General features: G+C 40.8%; 1 protein-coding gene across 5 annotated transcripts in view; it reads left to right on the top strand.

Moving 5' to 3' along the window:
- The window catches only part of CARMIL1 (capping protein regulator and myosin 1 linker 1), a 165,032-nt gene that overhangs the window by 127,431 nt on the left and 12,137 nt on the right, over positions 1–25,464 (top strand). For 4 of the 5 annotated variants that reach the window (XM_070747395.1, XM_070747393.1, XM_070747394.1 and 1 more), the window contains exons 30-33: positions 8,087–8,153; positions 8,392–8,588; positions 9,339–9,445; positions 16,802–17,231. In XM_070747395.1, the coding sequence (XP_070603496.1) occupies positions 8,087–8,153; positions 8,392–8,588; positions 9,339–9,445; positions 16,802–17,231 (801 nt within the window). The remainder of the gene's footprint in view (positions 1–8,086; positions 8,154–8,391; positions 8,589–9,338; positions 9,446–16,801; positions 17,232–25,464) is intronic. The other variant, XM_070747397.1, reaches the window with a different exon arrangement.

A 25,464-nucleotide genomic window follows, 5' to 3' on the forward strand; every position in this document is an offset into this window, starting at 1 on the left:
CAATAAGCCAAGTCATGTTGGGCTTTATAGGTTAATACCACATTTCTGAACAGCAATTAACTCATATGTTTGATGCCTTATTTGTTTTTATGCAAGGTTTTGTTTTGGTTAAAATAGAAATCACACATCAAATCTTGACACCACAGTGACAAAAGAAAGGAAAGAATAAAAACTAAGAATTATTCTTATATTTATAGAATGAAATGAAATTTGCAAGCATTGCAATCCCATTAATAGGGTCCTTTAGAAATTTTCAGAGGAACAGATTTGGAGTCATTTGTTTGTTGATAGGTTTGAAAATTCTAGAAAGGATGTCTTGTCCCTCTTACATTTTTTTCTGACAAATGTTACAAAAATAATTTGGTCCCTGTTTTAAAAAATTGTAAATTGTAAAACTAAATGAAGCAAATATGTGTATGAAAATTATTCTCATTGCACACATAACAAAAAGAGTAATTGACTTGTTCCTGCTTCTTCCTTGCATTTTCCCCTCAATTTATATGAACATAATATACAGGTGAAACTTGAAAAATTAGAATGAATGAATTGATGGATGGATGGATGGATGAATTCATTCATTCATTCATTCATTCATTTATTCATTCATTCATTCATTCATTCAAATTTCTAGGCTGCCCTTCTCCAGTGGACTCAGGGTGGCTTACACAGTAAAATTAATGCAAAGATACAAAATATCGTGCAAACGTTCATTTATTTCAGTAATGCAGATTAAAAAGTGAAACTTAATATATGAGTGATACTCATAGCATGCAAGACAAGATAGTTCGGGCCATGATTTGTCATAAATCCTGTGGAAACCTTTGCATCTCATTTGGAAACCAAGGACCCAGAGTATGGAGGAAGAATGGAAAGGCACACACTGCAAGATGCTTTAGGTTTCTTGTAAAGTTTCCACAGTCTGTGTTGATTTGGGGAGCCATGTCATCTGCTGGTGTTGGTCCACTGTGCTTCATTAAGTCTAGGGTCAACACAGCCATCTACCAGGAGATTTTGGAGCACTCCATGCTTCCATCCGCATACGAGCTTTATGGGGATAGTGACTTAAATTTTCCATCATGACTTGGGCACCTGCCCACACTGCCTAAAGCACCAAAATCTGTTTCAATGACTGTGGGATTACTGTCCTTGATTGGCTAGCAAACTAACTTTGACCTGAACCCCATAGAGAATCTCTGGGGCATTGCCAAGAGAAAGATGAGAGACATGAGACCAAACAATGCAGAAGAGCTGGAGGCCGCTATCGAAGCCTCCTGGTTTGCCATAGCACTTTAGCAGTGCCACAAGCTGATAGCTCCCATGCCACACTTCATTGAGTCAGTAATTGCTGCAAAAGGGGCCCAAACGAAGTACCGGGGTGGCGCAGCAGGTAAGAGTTCTGTACTGCAGGCCACTGAAGCTGACTTGTAGATCTGAAGGTCAGCGGTTCTAATCTCATCACCGGCTCAAGGTTGACTCAGCCTTCCATCCTTCCGAGGTGGGTAAAATGAGGACCTGAATGAATGAATAAATAAATAAATAAATAAATAAATAAATAAATAAATAAATAAATAAATAAATAAATAAATAAATAAATAAATAAATAAATATGCATGCTTATACTTTTCAGAAGTCCGATGTCGTTCTATATGTAATCTTTGTTTTATTGATTGCATATAATATTCTAATAATCATCACAATTGTGACAAATCACAGCTTGAACTATCTTGCCTTGCATGTTATGAGCATCTCTCATATATTAAGTTTCACCTTTTAAGTTGCATTGCTGAAATAAATGAACGTTTGCACGATGTTCTAATTTTTTGAGTTTCACCTGTAATTCTAGAGTCTAGACTAATCCCCAGGGAGGTTGAAAAATAATGTAGAGTTTCTTTATTTTCTGCTCAGGATCATTAAAAGTATATGAAACTTGCATATTGCACTTTAACAAAAGACAGACTTGACCAGAATTTACCAGACAAACGCTCAATGTAGACTTTACTGCCAAAATCATTTATATTCCTGAATGTGTCTGAATGGTAGATAAAACATAGGTGAATAAAAACTGTTGGAGGTGTATGATTTGAGAGCCTTAGTTACATTACTGTGAAATCCTATAGGAAAGATCTTCATTTAACCTTTCCACTTCTGTTCACCTGTACAGTTCAATTTATACATTCTTCCAAAAATTAATCTGGATGGAGATTTTTTTAAATTTCACATCTGTATAAGTACATCTGGGGTAGAGAAATTGCTGTGTTTTTTTCTTCTTAACACGAAAAATTTATCTCTCATTTTTGCATAGCTCTGCTTTTATATTTTTTATTTGCCAAAGTTCTGGCACGGCTTGCCCCCCCTCCTTCTCTCCTCTACAACTGATTCTGCTTTTTCTGCTGTCCATTCATATTCTTTTATCTTTCCCTTTTGGCTGCATGGAGACTCTCTGCTGTACAAGTGTAAGTATTTTTTTTTAAGTTCTGCTATTCCTAGCCTACTTTCCTTTCTTGCTCCATTTGCTTTTCAGCTGCCTTACAAAACTCTTGGGAACATACACTGTGCTTTTACAGGGAGACTTATTTCTATTTGGAACCAAGTTCAATTTTACAGGAAGTTTTAGCTAGCTTGATGTGTAGTGAATTTAAAAAATACTTCACAAGGCAAAAGTCTACAACCAAGCAAAATATTCACATAAAACTGTTTAGCACAGATTAAGTTTATTAATAATCATATTGATTTAATGAATTGAAAGTTTTAAAAAAATCAGAAAGTTTCATTTCCTTTCACTGTATGGTCATGTACTTCCATAGAATTATTTGTGCTTGGCATAGTATACTTGCTTTTTGGAAGAGAGGAAAGAAAAACTGATTACATCTGACCAGAATGAAAAGCCATTCAGCAACTTTGAAAGGCTCCTGGAACTGGGCACATGAGGCAGCAAAAATAAAGAGTGTACTGTGTTTAATTGTGTTGCAGTAACTTCAGCTCTAATTATGCTAAGCGGTGCATATAAGATGTTTCCTAAAATCATTCATTTATGAGAGTCCATAACAGAGAAATATTTATTTTGTAAATATAAGTAAATTATTTTACGTAGAAAAAACGGAGAACATTACTTGGAAAAGGAAGGATTTGCTTCTTTTTTCATTGAAATAGCCATGAGAGCTGAAAAATATTGTTTTCTGTGTTTGTCAGTTTTGCATTTGTTCTTCATATATTGTTTCACTTTTTATAAAACTTTTAATATACAGTATTTTAATTTGAGGTACCGGTAGTAATTATAAAGTAAAAAACCATAACGATTTGCCTAATTACATTTATTCAAAAATTCAGAGATACTGGAATTGCTTTTTAGAATATTATTTTATAAAATATGTGTGCATTTATTATATGACACACATTTTAGTGTTATATGGTTTATTTTAAAGCATAACTTTGTTCCAGTAATATCCAAAAAAGTGTTAATAACATTGGTGTATTTAAAAATGTATGCTAATAAAATCCTTCAACATTCTGACCTCAGATTTTCTACCCATAATAGTGTAGTTTCTTTTTTGCAATTTATGAAGACCTGGGTTTATATATTTCTTGTATTCTTATTTGTTCTTCCCAATGTCTATACCTACTGTGCTTTGTCTTTAAGCATTTCAGCTAGAGGCAAAGTGATCATGAAGAATATTATAGGTGGTTTAATATTTTAATATATATACTGCACTCATTAATTAGAATGATCCTATTGAAGTACTATATGTTTTGAATATCTTTTTATTTTGATTGTGGATCAGATCTATATATTATTAAGACTCTTGTTATGAACTTTAACTGGACAAAACAGTGTCTTATAAGACAAAAATTTTTGAACCAAGGTACTTCAACTGAGCAGTCTTACAGTATGTATCCAAAATCCTCAATCATGGTTCTCGAGAAATGAAATTTGGAGAAAGTTGTGGCCACTTCTGTGCTTCTGACTGCTGGGCTGTTGCAGCAGGCACATGATCTTCATTCTCAACATTATGTGATAGTTTCCCAACCAATCTTGAAATTCAACTTCCCATCCATCAGCAGTTACTTGCCTGTCTGCTGGGAAGGAAAAGGAAGATTTCTGATGCTCCTTAATTATAAAGTTGGAAGGCACTCATGGTCCCACTGCTTTTTTGTTTGCTTGTTCATTGCATTTCTCTATTTAAGTAAAGAAGAATCGCTCAAGTGGTGACTCAATGGGACACATCCCTATATGGAAATTATGGCAAGCATACATATTAATTTAGAGAAAGAGAGAACATACAAGGACAGGCAGGTATTGGCCAGTCAAACTGACTTCATGGTAATAGCAAAGACCAAAAACTGTAGTAATAGATGTAGCAATGCCAAGTGATAGCGGTATTAAGAAGAAGGGTTATAAGAAGTAGGAATATCTCAGGCTGAAGGAGGAAGTGGAAAAGATGAAGTAAAGGCCAAAGAGATCTCAGTGGTGGTAGGAGCACAGTAAGAGTTGGAAGAGTGGTTCCAATAAATCCCAGGAAACAACAATAGAGCTGTGTGGAAGTGTGCAGGGAGGAAGGGAAGGAGAGAGAGATAAATTTTGCAAATTTATTGTTTGGCACTCTTTGAAGGCATACATATACAGTGGTACCTCATGATACGAACCCCTCGTCTTATGAACAACCCGAGATACAAACCCGGCGTTCAGAAATTTTTTGCCTCTTCTTACGAACTTTTTCCTTCTTACGAACCCGCCACCGAGAAGCCCTGCCGCCCAGCTGTCACTTTTTGAAACAGCCGGGGGGCTTCTCAGCGTCCTCCTGAACCTGAACACCAAACCCAAACTTCCGGCGTCGGCGTTCGGGAGGCCGCCGAGAAGCCCCCCGGCTGTTTTAAAAGGTGACAGCCGGGCGGCGGGGATTCTCGGCGGCCTCCCGAACGCCGAACCCGAAAATTCGGGTTTGGCGTTCGGGTTCAGGAGGATGCTGAGAAGCCCCCCGGCTGTTTCAAAAGGTGACAGCCGGGCGGTGGCGTTTTTTTGCCGGGGGGGGGGGGGTTTCGTTGCATGGATTAATTGATCTTACATTGTTTCCTATGGGAAACAATGTTTCGTCTTACGAACTTTTCGTCTTACGAACCTCCCCTGGGAACCAATTAGGTTCGTAAGATGAGGTATTACTGTATTATTATAAGGATTTATTCAAAAAGAATGAACCGATTTCATGACACATTGTTTCAGTTCTGAGTGTCATATAATGAGTCAGTAGCTATTTGAAAGATGAGTTATCTAAGTTTGAATGGCTGCCACAGGGGTGATGTAGTCACATCATTCTTCCAGCAATGTTCAGTTGTTTGTTTACCCTTGGAATGCTGAGTCCTCAGGAAAAGGCGTTCTGCATTCTCGAGGTCATGAAAACAAATTCGGTTGTCAAGATTCCCAGACCTAACCATGTGTGATTTTTTGTTGTGGGGGTATGTAAAGGATTGCTTTTATGTTCCATCACTACCTACTAACCTCAAATAATATAATGGCCTTAAACATCAAATAACAACAGCGATCAACTCAGTGGATTGTGATATGATAATACAATACGCACCTGGGAAGAATTCTCTTATTGCATTGATGTTGCCCATGTTGCAGGTACTGGCTACATTGAACACTTGTAAGGCGGAAAATAAAAGTTGATTATGACTTATGACTTGTCTGGAGTTTTGTGTTACTTTTCTTTAATAAAATACTGTGTCATCAAATCGGTTCATTCTTTTTGAATAACCCTGTATTATTGTTTTAAAACTACAAGTGATCCTCAATTTACAACAATTCATTTAGTGAACATTCAAGGTTACAACAGCAGTAAAAAAAAGTAACATATGACAATTTTTCACAGTTATGACCTTTATAGCATCCCCATGATCATGTGATGAAAATTCAGTCAAGGACTAACTGTATAAGAAAAAAGTCAAAAGTTATAAAGTGTGGAATTAATTTTTGCGTACATATGCAAGATAACCTACATCAGAATTATATAAAACTAGACTGGAAGTTAATGCTCTTTATACACTTGTAATAGAATATTTATATTGAACTGTATAAACTCATATTGAGTTGTATAAAACAAATGGGAGCAATTGAAAGATCTGATGGTTTTGTCATAATAAACATCATTTTTAAATATACTTTGAACTGTATATTAATGTCAAATATCACCAAAAAGAAGCTATTCATTTTTAAAAAATAAGCTTATATGCTATTTATGAGATTACAGCTGTCTTCTTAGTTTAGTATCTTGATGGTTATCTCATTGAACAATAGAAGACATACTGGCCTCTATGTCCAGTACTATTGAAAATCTATAATTATGTTTTTCTAAGTGAGATTATTTCATGTTCCATCAATGAGGCTTTTATAATTGTGATTTTGAAGGCTAGTAAATTTCCCCTGACTGCAAGCCGTCGTCTGATTCATTAAATCTTGATTCGTAAATCTTGACAATCATACTGACATATCAATGCAAAGTCCAATTATCTATTTAATCAAGTCATACAAAAGTTCAGACAATAGTAAAAAAAAATATTGTTTGGATTTTTTGAAATACCTGTGTCAAAGATCATTTTTTCACCCTTCAATGTATAAATATCAAACTTTTTATTTCAGATTAATTTATCTGAATAAATCCAGATAAATTATAACAAATACATGATTAAAAATCCATTGAGTTATAGGAAATGGTAAATTCTGCAGAAATGCTTTTTCACATTTTAGGGATGTCCAAGGAATATATTAAAAGTGTTGGCAATTAGTCTCATTATATTGGTATAGGGTTGTTCTCCAATTGTTCTGGTTTGAGTTGATATCCACCACTTCATTATCAAGCTGTTATAAAAATTAATATGCAATTAATGTGAGAATGTACTATTTATATATTCCCAAACCCATAAACATATCACCGTAGGAAGAATTATGAATTTATCAAACAGTGTGGAAACATAACATTTTTGAATGTCATAAAGGCAATACAACCCCAGTTTTATAGTGTTGATATGTGTTCATTTTTCTTATGAACTAGATAAAGACCATTTCTTGTCAGTGTTTGAAAGGCAGAGTGAATCCCATTCTATAATCTTGACTTATCAGTTTGTATTTGCTTTATGTTTTAAGCTAATGCTATAATAACTGATGAACTAAATAAGTAGTCACCAGCCAGTGGTCTCGGCACCATTGGTGGCGAGAAAATTTTGGTGGTCTGCAGAAAAATTATTTACATTTTTACATTGCACTAAATACTATTTATATTTTTTAAAAAATCATATTGGTGGTCCATGGTATTTAAAATTATGAATTTAGTGGTCCCTGAGGTCCAAAAGATTGGTGACCCCTGAGCTAGATGATAATGTAGATCAGTGGTTCTCAACCTTTCTAATGCCATGACCCCTTAATACAGTTCCTCAATTTGTGGTGACCCCCAACTATAAGTTTAGCGCCAATTCTTCCAACAGATCTTTAAGCTGATTGGCAAGAGGTCAGAGGGACACACACACACCCTGTAAACACCCGATTGGTTGGATTGTAAAAATATGTTCCGAGATGCCAGAATAGAAGCTTTAGTTGCTAACCCCATTGGAAATTTGTCTTTTCCCATGGTCTTAGGCGACCCCTGTGAAATGGTCATTCGACCCCCAAAGGGGTCCCGACCCCAAGGTTGAGAACCACTGATGTAGATAATCCGATTGACAGTGCTAGGGTGAAAACTCACAATACCTGAAGCTTTGTATCCCATTAGAAAACATGACCAAGATTTTGTTTATTCTTTAAAAAGATTCAGTAGAGATGTAGGACTTACATAATGCTCATTTTTCAGCCACATTAATAAACAAAATAAAATGTTGCATTTTCACTTTGCAGTTTAACTTCAAGCTTGGAGTATTTCCAATTACTACAATCAATATAAATATTGATTACTGGCAGTTATTTAACATCTTACTTTTGATCCAAATGCTATTTTGCCCCATCTTGCATAGCTGTGTTGATCGTTGCAGTGCTGCAGTTAATTTAACTATTACTACTTATTTTCCAAAAGGCAATTATATTATTTTTCCATTTTATCTATAGATGACTCCCAAATCTAAAAGGAAGAGTATCCACAGTCGAATGTTAAGGCCTGTATCCAGAGCTTTTGGTACGATTTTTCTTTTTTTGGAGTTATGCTTTTTCTCAATGATTTATAAAACACGCACTGTGAACCAAACTGGGGAAATTAAATACATCCCGCAACAAACCCATACTGTTAATGAGAAGACTACTTAGGCACATCAGAGAAGACCTTCATGAGTTGAGCCTGACTTGAGTCTTTACAAAAAAGTTTTGACTGGAAAGAGAAATATAACTCTCATATATGTTTTAAACTTTTTCTTTAGAAATGGAGTTTGACCTCGATAAAGCATTAGAAGAAGTTCCTATTCATATAGAGGACCCACCATTCCATTCTGGGAGGTTTGACAAACGGATGTCTGGGCTCATTTCAGAACTACCATCAGATGAAGGAAAAAAGCTAGAGCATTTTACTAAACTTAGGCCTAAAAGGAATAAAAAACAACAGCCTACACAGTCTACCGTGAGTTAATCTATTACTGAAGATATTGTACTTCACATGTATCTAAAAATGTTCATGTCTCAAACAAGTCCGTATAAAGATTAGCTCAGAGCCTTCATATAGAAATTGTGCATCTGCAAACAATAGGCAGCTCATAGGTAGTTCAATACCATATCAACCGTAGCATAACTTTAAAAAATTAGCTTAAGTACAGCGAAGAGAGAAGTTTGCTTGCATTTTCTTTTGTCTTTTAAAATTCACAGAAATTTATATGTTTATTTCTTCATAGATCAGCTTGGAAATGTCTGCATGAAAATGCTGATATACACTGCTCAAAAAAATAAAGGGAACACTTAAAAAACAGAATATAACTTCAAGTAAATCAACTTCTGTGAAATCAAACTGTCCACTTAGGAAGCAACACTGATTGACAGTCAATTTCACATGCTGTTGTGCACATTCAACTTTGTACTGAACAAAGTATTCAATGAGAATATTTCATCTAGGATATCTAGGATGTGTTATTTGAGTGTTCCCTTTATTTTTTTGAACAGTATATTGTATATGGGCACTTTTGGCCCTTAATAAAATAATAATAATATTATAATGTTGTGATTATTCTTTTGTTTTATAACTGCATAATCAAAATGGATGGTATAGAAAATAAAAGATTGGTTGTATTATGGTTTATATATTTGAGAATTGAACATTTGATTGGCCTATATTCAAGTGTTCATCAAGCAAATTCCTTAAGGTTTTACATTTTATCAGGTGAGTCCTGCAACCCTTCAAGAGGGAGAACAAAATGGAATGATGGGAAGAGTAGATGAAGGTGTTGATGAATTTTTCACCAAGAAAGTGACAAAAATGGATTCAAAGTAAGTTATCTACATATTCTTAATTTAGATGCACTTAGAGGTTGATTTACAGTATTAAAAAGAGCATTTTATGTATATTTGTTTTTAATTTATTTATTTTAACTAGAAACTCATAACAATTACTGCTAGTGGTAAAATAAAACAGGTAATGTATTTTTCGGTCTATAATACACACTGGACTTTAAGATGCATCTAGATTTAAAGGAGGAAACCAAGAAAAAAATAGTTTTTGCCCCCTGGACATCCTATTTTCACCCTCCCCGGTCCCCAGAAGCACTTTGGTAGCCAAAAATGGCCCCAAACTCCTTTGTGTGTCCCATAGGCTGGGGAGGTCGAAAAAGGGATGTATAGGAGCTCAAATGGGCCCGTTTTTTGTGAAAACAGGACATGCGGAAGATTCAGGGGACCAAAAATAGGCCAGGTTTTGGTGAAAATAGGACATGTTCTGACTGACTGGGCTCAGTCAATGCGTAACACACACGTGCTCTGCTAATCAGCAAACATGTATTAAATAAACAAAAAAGGGTTACTCAAAACAGTCCTTAGTGTCAAGAAACAATGATAGTGCAAGGCTTACTTCAGCCACATACAAAAACACAGGAAAAAACAAAGACAACCTGGAATGAGCAAAGACATTTCAGGAGTCCTTTCGAATCTTTGGAGCAAACAGCAAGTCCAAGAGGTTTCACCTCCCACGTGTCTGAAAAAGCTGGGTTGAAAACTCCAAAGGCACGGAACAGAAACTTCAGAGCAGGAACCACAAAATAACACAGATAAACAGCCACAGTTTACCTTGTGCCTTTGTTCCCTTTTATACCTTTAGCCCTCATTAAGGGAACCACACCCAGCCCAGGTGCTACTCTGATTACTTGTAATACTCCTTCAGTCGATCCCTTCTTTGCATGGCTCTTCAGCTATGCAGATCAATATATTGATCTGCAGAAGAATCCAAGGACGAAAGACTGTCTGAGGGACTGCATGCCAAATCCCCTGGGCTGTCTGCTGAATCCTGTGAACCAGTGGCCTCGTCCTCCTGGCTGTCTGCCACATCTTCCTGGCTGTCAGCCAGGCTTTCGCACTCACTTTGTGCTGCGTCTCTCCCATCTGTGGGAGCAACGGCTGGCCCAGGCCCAAACACAACAGGACATATGGAGGGTTTAGAGGCCAAAAACAGGTCTGCAGAGTGCTGTTCTGGGACCATGAAGGCAAGAACAGGAGGTGCAGAGGGTTCGAGAGGCCAAAAACAGGCCCATGTTCAATCTATAAGATGCACAGACATTCCCACCTATTTTGGTGTGTGTGTGTGTTTGTGTGTGTGTGTACATCTTATAGTTTGAAAAATATGGTACTTCTTGTTTAGCAACTTAGTTTTTAAACAAAGTGGTTGCTAAGAGAAACTGTGATTCTACTTACGATTTTACTTCCGTTTCCTTGATTTTACAGACCTGAAGTACATAAATGTGAGTAATTGTAAAATTAGTTTTTCATCACTTTTGTAGGTGTGAACAGTCACTATAGATGGCAACTGATATAATTACTAATCTTTAAAAATGAGTAATATCAGTTAAGATCAATTTTTAAAACCAATTTCTCTGTCCATAATTTTAGAATTTTTCAGTACTTCCTTCTATAAACCTTTTTCTTCAATAATATTTAATTTTGGCTATGGTAACCTACATAAAGTTATTAGGATCTGATAAGTAGCATCGATCTGAATCAATAACATAATGTAATAAAGTTAAAGAGTTTGAAGGATAAGGAGAGAAACACTGAAAAACTGCAAGCTAAGAAATAAGAAACGTGCCAAACAACACTGAACAAATGCAAATATTAGGGTGTGTGAGAAGAAAGATGTTATTTGTTCAGCTGCATTCATTGTATTGTTTTTGCTGCGGTGTACTGCGTTGTGACATGGCATTACATTCTTTTTTGTGCAAAACTGAATATGATTTGCTTGGTTGTATGATTTTCCTAGTTAAATATGAATTGTACATACATTGTACTCTCTTGATCATATAATTTGCATTTTTATTTATAATCCACATGTGTGGGGAATTGAATTCCTGCAACATACTGAAGCAAGAGGTAACCTAAAGAATATAACAACTGAACTAAATTAGCTATTTCAGAGGCCACTTATTTTTAAAAAACTCACGGGTGCTGAAAAAAATGGGATGGTAATTAAGCAAGTCTGAATAGCCATTAAATTGCAAGCAGATGGCAAAAATCAAGAAAGTTAAGTGCAGAATCAATGTTCTATACGGCAAATTGCTAGTGATACAAAAACAATCTGCAAAATTATAAATTGTAAGTTGTTAATGTCACTTTTAGTCTAATCAACTTTTCTTCTGACTTATTATTAAAAAAAACTTTTGAGGACAAGACAGGCTAAAAAGCCAATTACAAAATTAGATTTTAGCCGTAGTCATTGCATCCTAAATTTATTTTTAAATACTTTAACATTTAAATAAAAAACCCGATTCATACGAAGAAATAATGACAAAAAAATCTTAAAATTCATCTTTCTCTCCCATTCACTGCACCAGAAAGAAGACAGTAACTTTTTAATGAGTGTGTCTTCTGCTCCAGATTTAGCTCTCCTGGTGTGATGCTCTCTTTATTCATCCAACACAAAATTTACCATGTGGCTAATCCAAAGCAGGGGTGTCAAACTCATGTCGTCACGGTGACATCACATGATGTATCGGGATTTTCCCCCTTTGCTAAATGGCATGGGTGTGGCCAGTATATGATGCATCTAGCTCAGGGGTCCCCAAACTTTTTACACGGGGGCCAGTTCACTGTCCCTCTGACTGTTGGAGGGCCGAACTATAAAAAAACCCTATGAACAAATCCTTATGCAAACCTTATTTTAAAATAAAAAACAAAATGGGAACGTACCCCTCCCCCAAAACAGTCCTTCCTTCCTCTGTCCCTCCACTCATTTCATCCTTCCTTCCTTCCTTCCTTCCTTCCTTCCTTCCTTCCTTCCTTCCTTGTTCACTCCATTTCTCCTTCCTTTCTTCTTTCCTTCTTTCATTCCTTCCTTCCTTCATTCCTCTCCACTTCTCTTTCCCTCCCTCACTTTCCATTTTCTTTCTTTCTCTCTCTCTTTTCCCACTCTCTCACAAAAACCTTTGTGCCCCGCCATGCGCCATGGGGGGTGGGAGAGGCTCCACCATGAACGCCCAAACTATCAATCTGTATTTAAAGTACACTTAACGTTTAACAAAGCCAATGTCTAAAAAATATGAGAGAATTCTTGAAAAATGAGAGGGCTCCAAAAAGTCTAAGCAGGTAGGATGAATGGACTTGAGGGGATGCGTCTCTGTCTCTCTCTCTGCTGAAAAAATGAGACTCCCCACAAGTAAACTTATGGGAAAGGTGGAGAGAGGGCGAGGCGACAGCTCCGATGTAGGCACAAGTCTATGCCTGCCGATTTTTCCCCAGGGCGCCGCTTCTGTGCGCAGGTGGCGAGGCCATCCAACTGCTGCCTCTTGTTTCCTGGGGCGGGGGTTTGCTTCCTGTTTCTTCCCGGCAGCGGGAAGAATATCTGCAGGAGTCGGCGGGGCGTGATCCCTGGACACAGCCGGAGAAGCCGGATGGGGCTGAAAGCCCACAGGGGTTTCTTCCGGCTGACAGCAGATCAGCTGTCGGGTGGGATAAAGGGTGCTGTCTCTACCGTGCGGGGTTTGAAAAACCTGCGTGCAGTTTGTTTTTTGCCTGCGCGGCCACGCAACCACACAGGCTAGAGGGAACAGTGGCCAGCAGCAAAGGATGTGGACACATCCTGTGCTCCTGTCACTCACCCGCGGGCCAGATAAATGGCCTCAGCGGGCGCATGTGGCCCGTGGGCCATATTTTGGGGACCGCTAATCTAGCTCATGAACTGGGAGTTTGACATCCTGGTCTAAAACATCTCAATGACAATATTATGATGATGTAGCCAAAGTTAGGAATTTGCCCAGCTCCATTTGGCCATTTGCTATGGCTACAGGAATACCCTCTCTATTCAGTTGCTAGGGGATGGAATCTTTTAATGAGTATATTGATAATTCAATGGATTTTGAGGGTGGGGTCTGGGGTCATTGCTACTTTGCTGCTGCTTTTAGGGTAATGTCTGGTTGGTTGATAGCTGGGAGGGTGGAGATGTTGGGGAAATTATAAAATAAGCCTAGATACACAAAGATTGATGTGGAAAGGTGGGAAGAAGAAGTGTTTTGCCTCACCAAATTGGCTTCATGGCAAATGCCAGTAGATCAAGACCACCTAAAATACCTTAGGAAAATTATTTTATTGCCTAATGTAAGGGTAGTTTTAAGAATTGTTTTATTGGATTATTTCAATCTGACTAAATAAAGCCATTAGCTTGTGGCTGCGAATACCCATCAGAATTCATTCACATTATTCAGAATGTGTGCAAGGAGAGATCTGCTTGTTAGTCCCAAAAGTCTGGATCAGCCATTTGGTAACTTTAATAATAATAATTAATAATAATAATTTATTAGATTTGTATGCCGCCCCTCTCCGAAGACTCGGGGCTGCTCACAACAATAACAAAAACAATATAATAGTAATACAAATCTAATATTTTTTAAAGTATATATAAAACCCTATCATTTAAAACCAAACAACACATACATACCAAACATAAAATATAAAAGCCTGGGGGAGGTGTCTCAGTTCCCCCATGCCTGGCGATAAACGTGGGTCTTGAGTAATTTGCGAAAGACAAGGAGGGTGGGGGCCATTCTAATCTCCAGGGAGAGTTGATTCCAGAAGGCCGGGGCTGCCACAGAGAAGGCTCTTCCCCTGGGTCCCGCCAAACGACATTGTTTTGTCAACGGGACTCGGAGAAGGCCAACTCTGTGGGACATAATCGGCCGCTGGGATTTGTGCGGTAGAAGGCGCTTCTTGAGGTATTCTGGTCCAATGCCATGTAGGGCTTTAAAGGTCATTACCAACACTTTGAATTGTGACCGGAAACTGATCGGCAGCCAGTGCAGACCACGGAGTGTTGCAGAAACGTGGGCGAATCTGGGAAGCCCCACGATGGCTCTCGCGGCCGCATTCTGCACGATCTGAAGCAGAATGGTTGCTTGTTTGCATTCTGCCTGTACAGCAATACAACATAAGGCAGACAAAGAGAGATCAAAGTCACCCCAAATGAGGGGCTGAAATCCAACATCAGGGAAAAGTTACTTGGATGAAGAGCAAAATGTGTATTGCAACCTGGAGAAAAGAAAACTTCCCTAGAAACAAAGGGAAGTCAAGACGGCATCTTTGACGGAACCAAAAATATCTCACAATTGTCAGATTGGCAGAGACAAGTGTTTGAGTTGAAATTTTTTGTACAGCCTTCCTGAAAAATCACAACATTTCTTCATACAGGTTCTTTGCTAGTGGGGTCAGGAAAGAGAAATGGCCATGGCAAGGATATTACTTGTGTGAAGTTTTTTGAGAGTTGGCTTGATTTACAGAAGTTGGAATATCCAGAGCTGATCTAAATCAGGGGTTTCCCAGAACATATCAGGAAAAATAGGAAAGCCCACTTATTTCCCCCACTTGCAAACTACTTGGCTATGGAATTCTCAATATCTCACCATGGTCCTCTTTTGCCACACACATGAGGCGTCTTTTTTTCCAGCAAATTGTGTACTCTTTTTTAAAAAACAGCTTTCTTCCAGTGCTGAAGCCACAAAGAAGAGTGTACTTTCCTTCTGCCAGCCCATAATATTGGTATTACGTAGGGCTCACAATTCATTTTCCTTTTAAAAAAATAGAAAGAAGAAAGTGAGGGGACTTTGAGCTGTAATCTCTCAATCTTCCACGTTGTACAGAAGATTTAAAGATCAATAAACGAATATTAAAAAATAAGGCTTGAAATTTTAAAAAGCCATTACTCTAAAAGATAAAGATAAAACAAGAGAACAACTGGTGGGTCTTTTTTCTAGATGACCCTGGGTGAGAAGGATCAAGGAATCTGCAAATCCATAATGTCAAACTTTACTGAGTGCAATAAAATGTGGGCAGCATAATTTATGTCCACTTATTTTACTAGCAGTTGAAGGGCAGGAGAGAAGAACTGTTAAAAAGCTGTCTGAACGAGTCTTTATGGTGGCTGTTGGATATACTACAGCAGTATATCAATTATTAGTATATTTGTCTTCATGGGTAACTCTTTAAGCTAAATCATTTCAAAGAGAAAGGAAGGTAAAGTTCAAAATCTGCTCTAGGACTAAAGGTGTGAAATATCTTCAAGACTAAACCATATGTTTAGGTCATTTCTTTTGTCTGCTGAAGGGATTTCCCCCCCCCCTCTTTCTTAGCCAATAAATCTTCCAAGTCAGCTTAAAAGATCAATAGGCTAACAGTTCTTGTCATCTGATATAGTACACTGGAGCAAGAGAGGGAGGGTGGGTAAAGTTGTGTTTCTTACAATGATTTACTGGTAAAAACAGTTCATCTTGCTTGAAGACTCTGAGTAAGAGCTGAGCTAAAGCAAAAAGCAGATGGTTGGTTAACATAGGGGATAGAGTGGTCCTATCCCACCTTTTGATCTGCATACTCTTGAAATAATTTCTCATTTCATCATACTTATCAAAGTTTCTCCCAATCATACATTATCCTGGAATCATCAATATCCTGGAATCAAAGTGAAAGAAAATGTCTCTAGGCAACAAAACACAGTTTCTAGGACCACATAGTTAATCCTGAATGTGGCTTATTTAATCAATCTGCAAGAGAGACTAAGAAAAGAAGGTAGGGTTGGGGTTGGTTTTTTTTGAATAATTAGGATTAACCTTGTTTATGTTAACACATTAATGATATACGGTGTTCCCTCGATTTTCGCGGGTTCGAACTTCGCGGAAAGTCTATACCACGGTTTTTCAAAAATATTAATTAAAAAATACTTTGCGGGTTTTTTCCCTGTACCACGGTTTTTCCCACCCAATGACGTCATATGTCATCGCCAAACTTTTGTCTGCTTTTAATAAATATTTTTTAAAATAAACTTTAATAAATAAACATGGTGAGTAATAATCTGAATGGTTGCTAAGGGAATGGAAAATTGCAATTTAGGGGTTTAAAGTGTTAAGGGAAGACTTGTGATACTGTTCATAGCCAAAAATAGTGTATTTACTTCCGCATCTCTACTTCGCGGAACGCATCCCCCGCGAAAAGCGAGGGAACACTGTACTTCGTATAGTTAAAGCAAAAAAGCTTTCAGTCTTCACTTAATATGCTAAAGGAGAAAAGTGGAATGAGAATTTAAGGATTCATAGCTTACTGAGGTTCATTCAGATGAAGTATTTATTTCCTTACATGTAATTTTTATTTTTTGTGCTATATTAGGAAGTCCTTCACAAAAGGCTCAGACAGCAGTGATTCTGGTGAAGTAGCTGATGAAAAGAAAAAAAGAGATTCTCGGAAAAGTGGCTTTCTTAATTTAATCAAGCCTAGATCCAAATCTGAGCGTCCTTCAACTGTGTTAATCCCTGAAGAATCTGCCTCTCCCAGAGGTGTTGTCAAAGGCCCCACAGTGGACACGGCAAAGAAGGATTTGAAGTCTGCTGAACAAAATGGCGCCGCTGAAAAATCTGAGGACTTAAAAACCCCAGATTCAACAGAAGAGGTTCCTCTGGAGGATGCTTCAAAGCTTGAAAAAGGCGACGGCAAAGGCAGTCCTCAAGGAGGACGTAGATACGGGGTGCAAGTGATGGGCAGTGGCCTTCTTGCAGAAATGAAAGCCAAGCAGGAACGGAGAGCAGCATCAGCACAGAAGGTTAGGGATATTTTCATTTTAATGTGACTTTCTCTTGAGAAGATGATTCCTGTTGCAACCTTACTTAAAATAAAATGACCAACATTGAAGGTCATCTTGAGCCATTTTATATCAACGATTGAGTTTTTCTCCATCAAAATCTGTGGTAGAATCTGCTTTAAGTTTAAATCCTTGTAGAAACAAAACCAAACAAGAATTTATTACTTGACACACAACCTAATGCAGTTTTACTCTGCTCACAGATGAAGCTCCATAGACAAAAGATGGCAAGTGCTGAACATTGTATATATGAAGGTTTCCTCTGAATGGGATATGTGAATTGGCATGAAGTGTTGCAGCTAAACGAATGTGAATTAACAATCCATCTGAGCAAATATACAGTGGACTTGCTCCATCTAGTGTTTGATGAACTAAATACTAACCCCAGAAACAAATGGCATGCAAATGAGGCTATGTAGAATAGATTAATTAGCACATCAAAGGATTAAAACTAAGTACTGTCTACCAATAGAGAGTTAGCCTAATACATGGTATAAGCCAAGATAATTGTATATATACATATAAATATGCATATTCTACTTAGCAATATTTTATGTGAATGTTCTTTTCAGCTCATACGGCTTTTAGCATAAACCATGTATGTTTTATTGTCTTTATTTATTACTAGTCAGTATTATTGCATTTAGGATAGAAGATTGTGGGGGCTGTTTCAGGCTAGAGCTAAACTTCTAAAAGCAACACTTTACCATATAATTTTGAACTAGGGATCCTATAATATATCAGTATCATATAAACCTAGGACTCTTGTGTCAGCATAGCAGTTGGATACTATACTGTTTAGAAGAGCTGCTAAAGCCATATAAAATTGTTCATACAGGAAATGATGATCTAAAGCAGACAAAAGATTTCATAAACCTTCATAGAGGCATTTTTATAATCAGCCTTCAATATACTTTAGTACAATCAATGCTCCTTAAAGGGGAGATTTTAAATATGATATTAGGATTACAATGTGATATTGTCATGCAAAGAAGTACTTTACCAAATTGGTGGTTTAATTGGTTTGGTAAAATTCATGAAGAAAAACATCTCAACAAAAGTTTATCGGTATTTTCCTACAAAAGGTTGTTTCTCATAAAGAATATGCAGAAGTTTAGACATGCTGCTAGATTTGGATTGATATTTATGTTGCTTAGCCATATTTATCTCAAAGCAGCCTTAAATCAATCACTACTAATAGCTCAACAGAAAGCAATAAACTGGTGGTAATACTTATGAAGCAAAACATTAAGTGATTATTATTAAGTAAAACAATAACCTTGCAAAAGACAGTTCAGAAATGTTTCTAAACAGTTCAGGAAAACAAACAGCTTTGGAGTCCTTAGTGCTCTTTGGACCTGGTTGTTTGTTTGCAAACATTATCTGTGATACAGAGATTAACTTCAGACAAAAAATCATAGAGTAAATAATGTCTTAATCAGGGGACTCTCACGGAGAAAGCCACACCCTCACCAAAATTCATTGGGCAAGCCAATCAATATCAATATCAACTTTATTTTATTAGTCAATCAACCATATCAAAGCGAGAAAAAGGACCACATCGGTCGTCATAAAACTGTGATTGGTTAAAATACAATAAAATTGGCTAAAATAGAGGGAATTTGAATAAATAATAAGTTAAAATGCAGTATAATAAGCTAAAATTGAGTAGTAAAACATGAGAATATAACTCGTGCAAAGGATTATATTAAACAAATCTAAGATACTGATATAAAATATTCTTAAGTAAGTTCATCTCCTTTGCATGCCACCCCAATATGTTCTATAAAACGTATTCTCATCTGAACAGCCCTGACTATAAACTTAGCGGTTCTAGAAACTACATATATATTTGTACCCTGAAGAAAATATGATAATTGTTTATTACAGTCCCAGTGTATGATTTTGTCAAGTAGGGGATGTAAATACTGAGGTCTTACTGAGGAATATAGTTTACAATTGATTAGCACATGTGCAATGTCTTCTATTTCTGGTGCACCGCAAATGCATGTTCTCTCAAAATATGGTATTTGGTGGAATCGTCCATATTTGACCATAGAATCTAACTGCTCAAATCTTGCTCTAGTGAGTGCTGTTCTATGGTATTGGGTCAGACCCATTGTCAGATATTTTTCTAGTTGAAAGGCTGTTTTGTTCTTGGCTAACCATTTCAGTGACCTGCACTTAGACAGTGCCTCAATATCAGTTTGTGCATTAACATCTAAAACTTGCATTAACAAGCCATGTATATAAACAGGGAGCAACTCCTTACTCACTAGCATTGATGATGTTATCTACTTGAGTAATGAAACATCTGCAAGAAAACAACCAAGCACAGAGCACCAAGAACTCCGCAGTTCAAACCTGAGCTACATTTATTCTCTTCTAATTGGAACAGACATTTCTCCTGTAATTGGAAAGATAGTTGAATTGGCATCAGAACCATATGTGTATAGAGAGGAATCTCCCACCATTACTTTATTAGAAGATGGAAACAAGAGCTTCTCCATTGCATCTGGAAGGAGAGTCCAACATGGGTATTACTCCAATCCTATTGGTAGAGACTGAGTTAGATTTACATATTAATCTAGCACCGCCCCCTCTGCTCTTCCCATGAGCCAGTTTTAAAAACTCAGTCAATGAGTAGAGACATACTGAGTTGTAGCTTAAAGGTTTACTTAGCAAAATTGTGATTAAATGTTATTACCGTTTTAATCTTCTGTTCTTTGTTTTTCAGGATGAAGACACAGGAGGATCCAGACGGTTCTTTCTGGGGTCGCTGCCCTCAGCGGGCATCACCCCCAACGATCCTCCCCAGGGGTTCTGTATTCCCCCAGTGGGAACACCCCGTAGGGGAGCAACCAGCCTGGGGGTCCCTGGCCTCCGAGGCCATACTGAGGCTGCCAGCCGAAGGTGGGGAGGTCCGCCTTCCCCACTGGGAGGCTCGATGCCGCCCGCAAGACGGGATACGAGCGCCTCACAGCTGATGAGGCTAGAGGAGCGGCGCGTCACTGGAAAAGCCGCCGCCGCCGAAAGCTCCGAAAGCTCCGTGGAAAGCGCGGCAGAAGCAATACAGCCCCCCGGTGAGGCCAGGAGAAGCCTCAGGGTCGGAGGACCCGGACGGCAGCCCGAGGAGCCGCGGAGGCTGGGCGCCGCCATTTTGGGGGAGCGCTGGTGCGGCGAGAGCGCCTTTTGGCGCGAAATCGACGGGCGGCTAGGCGGAATTGGCGCGAACGGGCTGGAACGCCCTAGTGCGCAGGCGCAGAGCCCGGGAGACCGAGGGCGCCATTTTTTCGGGTGATCCTGACGAGGTGGGCGAGTAGTAAGCTACCGGAGGTCAGACACCAGAGAAGCCTTTAATCAAAACGACTGGCACCTGTGAGTACCATGGAGGAGACCCAGGGGAAGGATCTCCCAAGCTCTCCTGCCCCTTCTAAAGAAAAGGCTAAGGGCAAGCCTAAAGAGAAGGCCAAAGCCCACTCATCTGCCTCATCAACTTCTATCAAAGAGGCTGAGAAGCGCATTAAGGCGCTAGAAAAAAAGCTGGAGGCTGCCTTGCAATCTTCCCCAGCGGGGCTCCCTCTGACCCAGAGGCATCCTGCTGACCCCATCTCACCCCCAACTACCTTTGGGCCTACAGGGGTTGAAGTAGAGGGAGATTGGTCACCAGACCGGCATTTGCAGCCCCTGCCTCCAAGCATGCCTTCACCCAGCACATCTTGGGCAAGACCAGGGTCGGCGGGCCCTTCAGGAATGAGCTACCAGGGGCCAACAGCCACCTTCACCCCCACAGCAGCGGGCCTTCGCACACAGCCTGGGGCGTGGCAAAGTTTGCCTCCAGATCTACAAGATCTCATTGTTTCTGCGTACTCACAGAACGTGGCCGGGGCTCAGCAATACAGTAGACCCCATCAGCAAGCCACGTGTTCTTGGTCGGCACCGCCCCCCTCGGGTTTGGGGTCCTTGTTGGAAGAACAGGATCAATTTGAGGAAAGTGACCCGGAGTTTGGCCTTTCAGAGGATGAGACTGCACCAGATCAGGCACCCTCAGTTGGTCTGTTTAAACCAGCATTGTTCAAGACCTTACTATCAAAGGCCAAGCAAGTTATGAACCTCCCGGGCGCCGCTAAGACGGCAGAGGCCGCTGAGACAGACCAGACCTCGGCCTCGCTGCTTGAGGAACCCCAACCCGAGTCCGACCACTTTCCAGCTTCAGGCATTTTCGTAAAGGGCATCAAAAGGCCTTGGCAGCAACCAGCAGCAGCACAGGGGCCCTCCAACCTCGAGAGGAAATTTTATACCTTTGACGAGGAGGTAGAAAAGCTGCTTGAATTCCCCCCAATTGACCAGCCAGTGGTCACGCTTGTTTCAAGTGCCTTGGTTCCCTCGGAGACTGGGGAAAGCCTCAGACCGGAGGAAAGGAAGGCAGAGACATTGCTGCGTAAGTCACACTTAATGTCCGGCTGGGGATTCAGGGCAGCAGCAGCAGCGTCGTTTATCAACCGAGCGTCGCTAATGTGGATCAAGGAGATGCAAACTCGACTAGGGCCCGAGGACGGGCGCCTCCGTCAGGACTTAAGTAAATTATTGGCGGCGACCGAGTTCTCGGCAGACGCTACTCTTCATGCAGCGAAGTTTTCCACAAGGAGTATGGCGACTTCGCTATCTTCCCGTCGACTCCTGTGGCTGAGAAACTGGCAGGCAGATCTGAAGTCCAAATGGCGCCTAGCCTCTGGCCCCTTCCAGGGCTCCACCCTCTTTGGAGACCTGTTGGAGAAAGTGCTAGTGGAGGACAAAGATAAGAGGAAGGTTCTCCCCAGGGCCAATAGACGACCAGATAGAAGGTTTACCCCTTACTCAAGGCGTCAGTCCTTTCGCTGGGACCCTGCCAACACCAACCAGGGTCAGCGTTCCTTCTCCCAGGGTCAGTACAACCAGACCTATAGAAGCGACCGCGGGTCCTTTCAGGACAGGCCGAGAGGCTATCATCAGTCCAGGAGACCATTTCGCGGCAACAACCAGAGAGGGTTCAAACGCACGAAGTGACTCGGCCGCGCCCCAACCCTTAGGAGGCAGACTACAAGGGTTTGGCAAGGTCTGGCAAACAACTGCCTCCGACCAATGGGCCCTAGCCACGGTCACTCACGGGCTCAAGTTGGAGTTCTTCCAACCACCACCCAGCCGCTTTGTACATTGCCCACAGATAAAGGACACTATAAAGAAGCTGCAGCTACGCAGGGAGATTACGCACCTGCTCGACATCCGGGCTATAGAGCGGGTTCCGCAACAAGAGGAGGGCAGGGGATTCTACTCCATGATTTTCATCGTGCCCAAATCCTCAGGAGGTTGTCGGTTGATCCTCAACCTAAAGCAACTGAACCTTTTTATAAAATACCGAAGATTCAGGATGCACTCGCTGCAGACCATTCTCGCTTCCATCCGGAAACAAGACATCTTAACTTCCATCGACCTCAAGGAGGCATACCTGCACGTCCCTATCCACCCGGAACATCGCAGGTTCCTCCGATTTTGCACCGAGGGACGGCATTACCAATACAGAGCAATGCCGTTCGGCCTGTCATCGGCCCCACGGACGTTTACGAAACTTTTGGACGTACTGACCGCCAGCCTAAGAGCAAGGTCCATAAGACTCATGGCCTACCTGGACGATATTATCATCTTATCCAGATCCAAAGTGGCGGCGGAGAGAGACCTCTACGAGACTATCCGTACACTGGAACGCCATGGCTTCACAGTCAACGTGGAGAAAAGCCAACTGGTGCCTACCACCAGGCTCCTACACCTAGGAGCAATTATAGACACTCAGGAGGGCACAGTGTCGCTTTCACAGGAGAGACAAGACAACATCAGGCGTTTGATATCCAGTGTTCAACGGGGACCAGTCCCTTTTTCGCTGCTATCAAAGATACTAGGAACCCTGGTATCCGCCATTGGCATAGTGCCTTGGGCCAGGTTCCATATCAGGACACTGCAATGGTTCCTACTTCCCGCTCAAAGGATCAAGGTGAGCCATTGTCACAGGAAGGTCCATTTACCCCAGAAGGTCAGAGACTCTTTAAGGTGGTGGATGTCTGCAGCAATCAGCAGAGGATCCCCCTTTCAGACAAAGGATCAGATCATATTGACCACCGATGCCAGCCTTACCGGATGGGGGGCCCACATCGGAGCTCACATGGCTCAGGGCCTGTGGACAGCAGAGGAACTCACCTTAGTCAATATAAACTTTCTAGAATTGAGAGCAGTGTTCCTAGCTCTACAGACATTTGCGCCCTTAGTACATCAACAACATGTGTTGGTGCTTACGGACAATGTGGCGACCAGGGCCCACTTGAATCATCAAGGGGGTACAAGGTCGCAGCGTCTCATGGAAGAGACAGAGGCGCTATTCCGCTGGGCCGAACAACACCTACAGTCCTTAACAGCGGAACACATTGCGGGAATCAGCAATACACAAGCGGATTGGCTGAGCCGGTCCACACTGGATCAGTCAGAATGGAAGCTGGACCCGGTCATTTTCCAACAGGCCGTGAAGAGGTTCAGGCTCCCGACAGTAGATCTTTTCGCCAGCTCCCAGAACACCCAACTTCCGAGGTTCTTCACTCGGTTTCCACAGCCAGGAGCGGAGGGAATCAACGCTCTCCGGTCACCCTGGCCGCCAGGACTACTTTACGCATTCCCGCCAACGAATCTTATACCGCGGGTAGTGGAGAAACTACTGCGAGAGAGGGCGGAAGTGTTGTTGGTAGCCCCACACTGGCCTCGACGACCGTGGTTCTCCGACCTGGTGGCACTATCAAGGTCACCCCCTTGGAGGATTCCGGATCATTTGATAGCACTCAGCCAAGGGGAACTTCAACATCCCGATCCCCAGTGGCTCCAACTGACCGTTTGGCACTTGAACGGGTCAGGTTACGAGGACTAAAGTTACCAGAGAAGGTCATAGACACTATGCAGGCTGCAAGGAGCCCATCTACTTCTCGGATCTATCAGACCACATGGGGGGCCTTTTGCAGTTTCTGCGATAAACGAAACATCAACACGGAACAAGCGTCGGTCATTACAGTTCTGGAGTTTTTACAGACGGGACTTGATCGGGGCCTAACACCCAACACTCTGAAACGACATGTGGCAGCTCTCGCGACCATGATACGAGTGGAAGGCGTTCGCTCCTTAGCTTATCACCCTTGGGTGAAGGATTTTCTACGAGGAGCAACAAACCAGCACACTCCACCGATACGGAGGTTTCCTTCATGGGACCTTACATTGGTTCTCAGAGCCTTGACCAAACCACCGTTTGAGCCTATGAGATCTATACCATTGAGGACATTGTCTATTAAAACGGCCTTCTTAGTGGCCATTACATCAGCAAGAAGAGTGTCAGAGTTAGCAGCTTTATCGGTCCGACCTGACCTTTGTGTCTTTTATCCAGACCGAGTAGTGCTGAGATTAGACCCGTCATTCATTCCGAAGGTCAATTCAGAGTTTCATAGGAAACAAGAATTAATTCTTCCAGACTTTTGCACTCACGGCAGTCACCCATCGGAACTAAGGTGGCATAAGATTGATGTACGCCGTGCGGTCAAGATTTACATCAGACGCACAGAAGCTTTTAGGAAATCGGAAAAGTTGTTTGTTTCCTTTGCTTCAGATAAAGAGGGACTTGGAGTGTCATCAGTGTCCATTAGTCGTTGGATCAGGGAATGTATCGCGGAGGCATACAAGGCCCGTAATCAATCGGTACCAACGGGAGTGACTGCTCACTCAACGAGGAGTGCGGCGACCTCGGCGGCTTGGACTACCCAGGCGTCCATAGATGACATCTGTAGAGCTGCAACGTGGTCGGCACCATCAACGTTCATAAGACACTATAAGTTGGACTCCTTTGCCTCAGCAGAGGCAGCTTTTGGGAGGCGTGTTTTACAAAGGGTTTGCCTATCTCCAACGTCCCTGACAAGACCTTCTCCCTCCCATGGGCCGTAAATCTCTGGTATATCCCATGTTGGACTCTCCTTCCAGATGCAATGGAGAAGAACCGTTGTACCTACCTGAACGGTCTTCTCAGTGCACTGGAAGGAGAGTCCAAACCCACCCAGTTAGTTTTTGGGTACAGGGACGCCGGAGTGGTCAGTTATCAGTTAAGAGTTGTTATAATAAAAATTGGTTATCCTCTTAC

The sequence above is a fragment of the Erythrolamprus reginae genome, chromosome 3 (assembly GCF_031021105.1).
Source record: "Erythrolamprus reginae isolate rEryReg1 chromosome 3, rEryReg1.hap1, whole genome shotgun sequence".
Taxonomy (NCBI): Eukaryota; Metazoa; Chordata; class Lepidosauria; order Squamata; family Dipsadidae; genus Erythrolamprus; species Erythrolamprus reginae.